General features: G+C 57.8%; 1 protein-coding gene across 3 annotated transcripts; it reads right to left on the bottom strand.

The window, feature by feature from the left end:
• Positions 1 to 464: 464 nt before the first annotated feature.
• Positions 465 to 8,025, bottom strand: OPRL1 (opioid related nociceptin receptor 1). 3 transcript variants are annotated; one of them, XM_004430168.3, is made up of 4 exons: positions 7,928 to 8,025; positions 6,458 to 6,699; positions 1,064 to 1,419; positions 465 to 988 (listed from the first exon to the last, which is right to left on the bottom strand). In XM_004430168.3, the coding sequence occupies exons 2-4, from the start codon at positions 6,688 to 6,690 to the stop codon at positions 465 to 467; spliced, it is 1,113 nt and encodes a 370-aa protein (XP_004430225.1). In that variant the 5' UTR covers positions 6,691 to 6,699; positions 7,928 to 8,025. The 3 variants fall into 3 exon arrangements, with proteins under 3 accessions (XP_004430225.1, XP_087300992.1, XP_087300993.1); XM_087444866.1 differs by lacking the exon at positions 7,928 to 8,025 and having other exon boundaries at positions 6,473 to 6,690; XM_087444867.1 differs by lacking the exon at positions 7,928 to 8,025 and having other exon boundaries at positions 6,427 to 6,566.
• Positions 8,026 to 9,806: the final 1,781 nt, after the last annotated feature.

The raw sequence follows: 9,806 nt of genomic DNA on the forward strand, positions 1-9,806 counted from the left end.
CATCAAGCTCCTCCAGCTGCCAAGAGAAGATGCTACAGGGCTCCATGCAGACAGCACACAGCACAAGGGGCACATAGGACTGCACATGCTGCTGTCGCAGCTCCAGGTGAGTGCCCCCTGGAGCACGCAGGGTGCAGCAGGGGAGAGGCCAGAGAGGCCCATGAAGCACGGAAGGGTCAGCATGGGCTCTGGCTGATCATGCTCCCGGGTGAGTCCTTGCATCCCTGCCCTCCTACCAGGAGGTCAGCTTTAGTATGACCAGGGCCATGGTGGCAGCCATAATGCTCTGACTTGTCCCATAATGTCACCAGACCCTCTGGGGCCACAGGGAAGCCCGATGAGGCTGGTGATGCTCAGGTCTCAGGTTGTGTGTCAGCCTAGAGAGCAGTGACCTGGGTGAGCTCTGTGTTGGGTGTTGACGGGCTCTGCGGGCTGACAGGCACCATGGGCAGGTCCACGCCTAGTCATGCAGGCCGCGGCACTGTCTCAGAGGTCTTGCAGGCGAGGGCCACATCCTTGGCAATGCTGCGCACGCGGTCAGACATCTGCATCTCCCGGTGCAGGGCAGAGGTGCAGCAGAACTTGCGGAAGCAGGCCTTGAAGTTCTCGTCCAGGAAGGCATAGAGGATGGGGTTGAGGCAGCTGTTGACATAGCCGAGCGCGGTGCAGAAACGCAGGATAGCCACCGCGGTCTCACTGCCCGGCTGCACGCCCAGCCCTTGGACCAGCACAAAGACCTGGACAGGTGTCCAGCAGCCCACAAACACAGCCACCACCACCAGCACCAGCCGCGTGATGCGCCGCAGGTTCCGGTCCTTCTCGCGGGAGCCGGAGAGCAGGCGGACCCCGCGCAGCCGCCGGATCATGAGGCTATAGCAGATGGAGATGATGAGCACGGGGACAATGAAGGAGAAGAGGAAGATGCAGATGGCAAACACAGGGCCCCAGTAGTCCTGTGGGGTGGGGATCTCCACCAGACACTCAATCTCTGTGGGGAGAGAAGTGGGGTCAGGGCAGGTGGGCGAGAAGCACGGCGCTGGGGAGGAGAACCCACCCCACTGACCTTCATCCTCCACCTGTGCCGAGCCCATGATGGCAACAGGAACGCCGACAACGGAGGCCAGGGCCCAGATGGCCACGTTGACAGCCTGGGCCTTGTTGGATGTCCGGACATCGAGGGCACGGATGGGGTGGCAGATGGCCACGTAGCGGTCCACACTCATGGCAGTCAGCGTGAAGGTGCTAGTGAACATGTTGTAATAGTCGATGGCAATGACTGTCTTGCACAGGGCGTTCCCAAATGGCCAGAAGCCCAGGAGGACATCCGTGCCCTGGAAGGGCAGGGTGAGCAGCACCAGGGTGTCCGCCAGGGCCAGGTTAAAGATGTAGGTGTTGGTAGCTGTCTTCATCTTGGTGTGTCTGCAGTGGGCACAGGGGAAGGAAGGCTTCACTCAGGGGGGACCTGGCAGCAAAGGGCAAGGGGCCCTTCTCGTCGGCCACCATGAGAGGCACCCACTCTGAGACCCTTGCTAAAGCACAGGCTCCCAGGCTCAGCCTGAGGGCATGGAGCCTGGGGGCAAACGTTTTCACAAGCTCTTCAAGTACTTTGAGCACACACACACGAGTTCTGAACCCAATGACTGGTCTGCTTTGGAAAAGTCAGGTGTGGCGCAGCAGAGCACATGCCTGACTCTGCATGGGAGCAAAGGAGTAGGAATCATAGAGAAGGAACCAGTCCTCCCCCCTTCAACTCTCCCCCAAGACCCTTCACGGACAGAAATGCTGGCCCTGCAGCTGCCAGAGGTTTCCAGGGCTCCAGAGTCTGCCAGAGCACATCGGAGGCCTTCAGTCCACACTGTGGTCTAGTGATCAAGACAGGAAACGGTGACAGGGATGGGAGGAGTGCTAATGGGGTCTGACTGTATCCAAGCACCTGGAACAGGGCTCTGAAAATTGTGGGTGCTTCATAAGTATTTGTTAATGAATTAACAGTGTGACAGTGGCGATGGTGGTGTGGTGGCAGTGGCAGCACAAGAGACAACAATTCCACGTCAAATAAGCCGCATGAAGGAACCTGGGGTTTAGTTCTGCCTCTTAGAGAGGGATCAAGAATAAGCATAAAGAAGCCTTAATCATGACCAAATAACAACAATGACAATGATGACGGCAGATGCCAGTACCAAGCTCCTCACATGGATTTTATCTCATTTAAGATTCCAAAAATGCCATTTTGATCCCCACTCTATGCAGGTGGACACGCAGGCTCAGAGGATCTGAGTGGCCTTCTCCAGGCCATGGAGCTGGTAAAAAGCAGAGAGGGTCAAGAGAGAAAGAAGACCAGCAGCAGATGGGAGAAAAGATTTGCTAAAGGCAAATCTGATACAGGGCTGCTATCCAGAATACACCAAGAACTCTCAATACTCAACAAAAAGAAAAGAGACAACCCAGCTAAAAAATGGGCCAAAGACCTGAACAGACACCTCACCAAAGAAGATACACAGATGGCAAAGAAGCACACGAAAAGATGCTCAACAGCCTATGTCATCAGGGAAATGCAAATTAAAACAACGAGATACCACTACACATCTATTAGAATGGCCAAAATCTGGAACACTGACACCAAATGCTGGCGAGGATGTGGAGCAAGATGAACTCTAATTTGTTGCTGGTGGGAATGCAAAATGAGGCAGTCACTTTGGAAGACAGTTTGGTGGTTTCTTACAAATCTACACAGACTCTTACCATACAATCCAGCAATTGCACTCCTTGGTATTTACCCAGAGGAGGTGAAAACTTATGTCCACACAAAAACCTGCACATGGATATTTGTAGCAGCTTTACTCACAATTGCCAAAACTTGGAAGCAACCAAAATGTCCTTCAGTAGGTAGATGGACAAATAAACTGTGGTCCATCCAGACAATGGAATATTATTCAGCGCTAAAAAGAATGAGCTGTCCAGCCATGAAAAGACATGGAGGAACCTTAAACGCACATCACTCAGTGAAAGAAGCCAGTCTGAAAAGGCTATGTACTGCATCATTCTAACTATACAACATTCTGGAAAAGGCAAAACTACGGAGACAGTAAAAAGATGAGTGGTTGCCAGGGGTAGAGAGGTGGGGAGTGATGAATAGGCGGAGCACAGGGGATTTTTAGGGTAGTGAAACTACTCTGTGTGATACTATAGTGATGGACACATGTCCTCATACGTTTGTGCAAACCCACACAATGTACAACACAAAGAATGACCCCTACTGTAAACTACAGACTCCGGGTGATAAGATGTGTCAATGTAGGTTCATCAGTTATGACAAATGCACCATCTGGTGGGGGATATTGGTAATGGGGGAGGCTATGCATGTGTGGGGGCAGAGGGTATATGGGAAATCTCTGTACCTTCCTGTCAATTTTGCTGTGAACCTAAAACTGCTCTAAAAAAACAGTCTTTAAAAAAGAGCAGGCCTTGGAACTGGGTGTTTCTGAATTCTGAGGGAGCCCACCCCAGTCCGCTGGCTCAGAGTGTACTGTGCTGCCTCTCGGGCCAGCGCAGTCACAACAGTTCCTGCACATCCCTCTCTCTGGGGGCTGCCTGTGGCAAGACAACCTTCCTTGTCTGCTGAAATCCAGGACGTGGCTCTGGGAGCTGGGATGCCCCAGCGAGGGAGACACAGAGGAGAAGCACTAACAACAAGAAGGACAGACGGACCATCCAGACTGCTGCACCTCTCACCCACAACACCTCCTCCAGCCACGAAGGGGCGTGTGAGTCCAGTCCCCTGAGGGTCAGCACTGGGGAGGGGGCAGCTGCTCCTCCCCGCCCCTTGCCTGAGCATGCACCCCACACACACCAACACACACACCATGCACACATACGGGTGCATGCTCACACATACATGTACAGCGTGCATGTGCACACTCACACTTACGTGTACACACATACGCGAGTGCACGCTCACATGCATGTACACACGTATGTGCACACTCACATATGCAGGTATGCACATGCACACGTGCACATCCCCACACCGCCCCCATGCTGTCCCCATACTCTCCACCCACACTGTCCCCACACTGTCCCCATGCCGTCCCCACACACTGTCCCCCACACTGTCCTCATGCTATCCTCCACACTGTCCTCACACTGTCCCTCTACACTGTCCCCACACTGTCCCCACATTGTCCCTCTACACTATCCCCACACTGTCCCTCCACACTGTCCCCACACTGTCCCCACACTGTCCCCACACTGTGCCTCTACACTGTCCCTCCACACTGTCCTCACACTGTCCCTCTACACTGTCCCTCCACACTGTCCTCACACTGTCCCTCTACACTGTCCCTCCACACTGTCCCCACACTGTCCCTCTACACTGTCCCTCCACACTGTCCCCACACTGTCCCTCTATACTGTCCCTCCACACTGTCCCCACACTGTCCCAACACTGTCCCTCTACACCTACCCTTCACACTGTCCCCCCACTGTCCCTCTACACTGTCCCTCCACACTGTCCCCACACTGTCCCCCACACTGTCCCCACACTGTACCCACCACACTGTCCCCCACACTGTCCTCACACTGTCCCTCTACACTGTCCTTCCACACTGTCCCCACACTGTCCCTCTACACTGTCCTTCCCCACTGTCCCCTCACCCTGTCCCCGCACTGGGCCTCCACGCGCTCCCCACACTGTCCCCACACTGTCCCTCTACACTGTCCCTCCACACTGTCCCCACACTGTCCCTCTATACCGTCCCTCGACACTGTCCCCACACTGTCCCTCTACACTGTCCCTCCACACTGTCCCCACACTGTCCCTCTATACTGTCCCTCCACACTGTCCCCACACTGTCCCAACACTGTCCCTCTACACCTACCCTTCACACTGTCCCCACACTGTCCCTCTACACTGTCCCTCCACACTGTCCCCATACTGTCCCCCCACACTGTCCCCACACTGTACCCACCACACTGTCCCCCACACTGTCCTCACACTGTCCCTCTACACTGTCCTTCCACACTGTCCCCACACTGTCCCTCTACACTGTCCTTCCACACTGTCCCCTCACACTGTCCCCACACTGTCCCTCCACACTGTCCCCACACTGTCCCCACACTGTCCCTCTACACTGTCCCTCCACACTGTCCCCACACTGTCCCTCTACACTGTCCCTCCACACTGTCCCCACACTGTCCCTCTACACTGTCCCTCCACACTGTCCCCACACTGTCCCTCTATACTGTCCCTCCACACTGTCCCCACACTGTCCCAACACTGTCCCTCTACACCTACCCTTCACACTGTCCCCACACTGTCCCTCTACACTGTCCCTCCACACTGTCCCCACACTGTCCCCCCACACTGTCCCCACACTGTCCCCACCACACTGTCCCCCACACTGTCCTCACACTGTCCCTCTACACTGTCCTTCCACACTGTCCCCACACTGTCCCTCTACACTGTCCTTCCACACTGTCCCCTCACACTGTCCCCACACTGTCCCTCCACACTGTCCCCCACACTGTCCCCACACTGTACCCACCACACTGTCCCCCCACACTGTCCCCACACTGTCCCTCTACACTGTCCTTCCACACTGTCCCCACACTGTCCCTCTACACTGTCCCTCCACACTGTCCCCACACTGCCCCCCACACTGTCCCCCACACTGTCACCACACTGTCCCCACACTGTCCCCACCACAATGTCCCCCACACTGTCCCCACACTGTCCCCACCACACTGTCCCCACATTGTCCACCCACACTGTGCCCCAACACTGAACCTCCACACTGTCCCCACCACACTGTCCCCACATTGTCCACCCACACTGTGCCCCCACACTGAACCTCCACACTGTCCCCACACTGTCCCCACACTGTCCTCACTCTGTCCTCACACTCCCCCACACTGTTCCCCTGTGACATCTCCCCGCCCCGCAGCCCACTCTGAGCACTGACAGACGCTGGCGTGGGCCCAGACACCAGTTGTGAACCCGGAGCCCTGGAGCCAGAGGGAAGGGGCTTCCGGCACCCGCCCAGCACCAGCCCGGGAATGGGCTGACGAGCTGCTTCTCGGGGCTGCTGTGGGACCCACGAGGTCCTCACACGGCGGCTCGGCTGGGAGCCGGGCCCATGGCTCAGACCAGGGAGTGTCATCTGTCAGGAGTCAGGGTAATGTTCCGTCTGGGACAGAGCTGCGCCCTCCTCCCCGCCAAGCCTGGGCAGGCAGGGCTGGTCCCCTCCTCCTCCTCTCCCTCTAGTCAGGTGCCCCCACCCCGAGGAGCTGAGTTTCCTGGGCCTCAGGACTGACCCTGCCCCATGTCAGGACGACCAGGAACTGCATGGGGGAACAGGAAATCCCCACCAGCCAGCCCAGCCAGAACAGCCCCTGCCGGTTTTCCCTCTGCAGCCGTGTGGGTCTCACCAGGCAGGGACCTCAGCGGGGCCCAGCCTACCTGAGGATGACATACATGACGAGGCAGTTCCCCAGCAGCCCCCCGACACACACGGCCAGGTAGAGCCCCACGATGGTGACCTTGAGCCCGAGGGGCAGGAAGGCGCCGTGGCTGGCGTTGAGCAGCAGGTGGGGGGGCAGCAGGCTGCGGTTGGGGCTCAGGAGGGACAGGTTGCCCTGCAGGTGGCTGCCATAGAGGACCTCCCAGAACGGGGCAGGGAAGAGGGACTCCATGCTGCTGCCCTGCGTGGGAAGCCACTCGGTACCTGGGAGGGCACAGGGACATATGACTGCAGACCCAACACCCACCCCACCACGGCCTCCGCGCACAGTGTGTGTGGCCCAGCAGGCACATGGATGCCCGTGGGTAGCCGCAGACACAGAGGGACACATGCACACACACACAGGGACACATGCACACACAGGGATACACAAAGCACAGAGACACGCCTGTATATGCAGGGACACACAGGCACACACGGGTACACACACAGGAACACAGGCACACGCACACACACACAGCAACTCATGGAGACATGCAGACATGTACGTACAGACAGGGACACACAAACACAGAGGCACGTACGTACACACAGGGACACAGTCTCATCTGCCTTGCAGACTCCCACATGGGATGTGTGGACGTAGTTACACACCAGGACACGTGTCCACCCACAGGGACTCAGGGACACGCAGCCACCCGTGTGCTCACAGGCGCAGGGGCACATGGGTGCACACACACACACAGATGCCCAAACATGCCCTCAGGCACACGCAGGCACAAAAGGGGCTAAGACGTGCCCAGAAACACCTGGGACAGAACACAGGGTGGCCGAGCGCACGGCCGCCTCCTGTCCCTCCGCAGTCCTGCCGGAGAGCCGCAGGCTGTCTGCAGGTCACCCCCACACCCGACCCCCAGCAACTCAAGCCTTACCTCTGCAACCTCCCGGGAGCCGGGACACTGGAGACCCTAACCCTTGGCTGGATGGCAGAGCAGGGCTGGGACCCCCTCCCCGCCTCAGCCCCCCGTCTGGATGGGGCGACGGTGACAGCGGCGGTGGCAGCTGCTCCTTCTCAGTAGACGCCAGACTAGACGCAGCAGCCTAGCGCAGAGCTGGGGGAGGGGAGGAGGCTGCAGCTCCAGAAGGGGAGGCGCCACACAGGCTGGAGGAGGGGGCCACAGGGAAGGGGGGTCACCAGGGCCCACGCTAGATGGAGACAGACACAAGACCAGGGCACACACCTAGTGATGAACGACAGAGAGAGGCTCAGACTCACAGAGCCTGGACAGAGACTGGCTCAGACACAGTGACAGAGATACACACAGGAACTCAGACACAAGAACAGGCACACACAAGGACACACAGGGACTCAGGGACAGGCACATGGGAACTCACACAAAGACACGGAAAGAGACAGAATACAACACCTGGGACAGAGTCTCGGGGAGACACACACAAGACACCCAGACATGGGGCCACAGCTCCCACACAGACACAAGGCCTTGGACGGACTCAGACCAGCCTCGGTTGGCATCCTGTGTCCAGAACAGCGCCCCTCAGCCAGGCTCCTCAGCTGAGCCACAATGCGCCAGCAGGTGGGTGGACACGTGGCAGGGCCCCTGCATGGCCAGCCCTGAGCAGACCAAAGCCTTGTTGTAAACAAGAGGACGCCAGGACTCTGTTGTGCACCCTGCATGCCCACTGTGTGCCTCACATGCCTACTGTGCACCACGCCCATCATGAACATGATCACCCATCCCCACTGGATCTGGCCATTGCCATCAGCACCACTTTTGTGCAGACAAGAGCATTAAGCCTCAGAGGTGTGAAGCCACCTGTCAAAATGGCAGAGACAGGGCTCAAACTCAGGTTTGTCTGGCACCGAGACACACCAAGGGCGTCTCTGCCACAGCTGGGTCCCAGAGCAACATCTGAGCCTCATTCCTTCACAGCCTGGGCCCCCAGCACCCATGCAGCTGAACAGCTCCCATGGAGCTGCCTCCTTCCCAGCCTGAAGTCACAAACCATGTGGGTGACCCCTGAGCTGAGTCGCCAACTCCACCTAGTCCTGGGGTCATTCTTCCTGCATGGGCCCTACCCACACAGCCCAGACCCTTCTCAGAGCATCCGTCTCCAAGGATGGGGACCTGGTTGCTAGGCGACCTGGAGCAGCGTCGCTAGGATACCTGGTGAATCAGGAGAGGACAGGGCAGGGAGATGCCCCAGGACTCAGCATCCCAAGCTGTCCCCCAGGACTTATCTCTGCATCTTCGCTGCAGCCTACTCAGGGACACGTGTGGAGACACAGGGCATGTCCCCAGAGACACTCAGGACACACAGACTCACATGCTCGCAAACACACATAAAGATGTCCAAGCAGGCACACGGGTAGACACACAGACATGGGTGCACACGCAGAAATGCACAGACACTCACAGGGACGCACAAACACGTGTGCACACACACACACACACACACAGGTGCACGTGAGGCACGTGAGTAGACACAAGAGAACAGGAAAACACACAGATCAAGGCCCCCAGACGCCCAGGGAACAGACGCGTGCACCATACTCTGCAGACAAAGCTCAAAGCACCTCCTGCTGACCTCAGGAGCCCAGCAGGGGCAGGAACCCAGGGAGGCTCGGCCTCCCGTAGCCTCCCCTAGCTGGGCTCCCCCAGGCCTGACCAGCCAACCTCAGTCCCTCCTGACCCAGTTGCCTGTGCCCCCACCTGCTCGCCAGCCGAGAGGGCTGTTTCATACTGGCCTTTAGCCGCCTCCCAGCCCAGCAGGCCTCAGCTGGGGAAAGGGATGGGCCATGAGGTGGCTTCGAGGCTGGACGTGAGTTACAGTCTGGACAGAGACCCTGTGAGAGTGCATCTGACAGAGCCGGCACAGGACAGCTGGAGGCCGATACCTGGCCCCTCACAGGCACAGTCTCAGCTGAAGGACAGGCTTAGTCACCTGGCTGATGGGTAGCCAGGCCAGGATGCTGACTACACTCCTTGGGGGTGGCAGCAGCCCAGCCCTGGACACTGGAGGGCACCCACAAAGGGGGCTGACGCCTCTTGACCCCTGAGCGGAAATGGTCTAGGCCTCTCTTGACCCCTGAGCAGCCAGAGTAAGACACAGAACATATGTGTCACACGTGGACACATGTGACAGCAGGGGACACGTGTTATATGAGCGAGTATTTAGGTCAAAGTAGGACAACTTCAAACACACGTCATATGTAGGCAAAACAGAACACGCAGGGACACAGGGACTGCCCGAGACACACAGCTTGCGAATGATAGCACAGAACACAAACTATGGTCGGAGCCCACCGGCGCCCTAATCGGAACTCAG

The sequence above is a fragment of the Ceratotherium simum genome, chromosome 21, assembly GCF_057802395.1.
Source record: "Ceratotherium simum simum isolate JZ-2026a chromosome 21, ASM5780239v1, whole genome shotgun sequence".
In the NCBI taxonomy this organism is placed as follows: domain Eukaryota; kingdom Metazoa; phylum Chordata; class Mammalia; order Perissodactyla; family Rhinocerotidae; genus Ceratotherium; species Ceratotherium simum.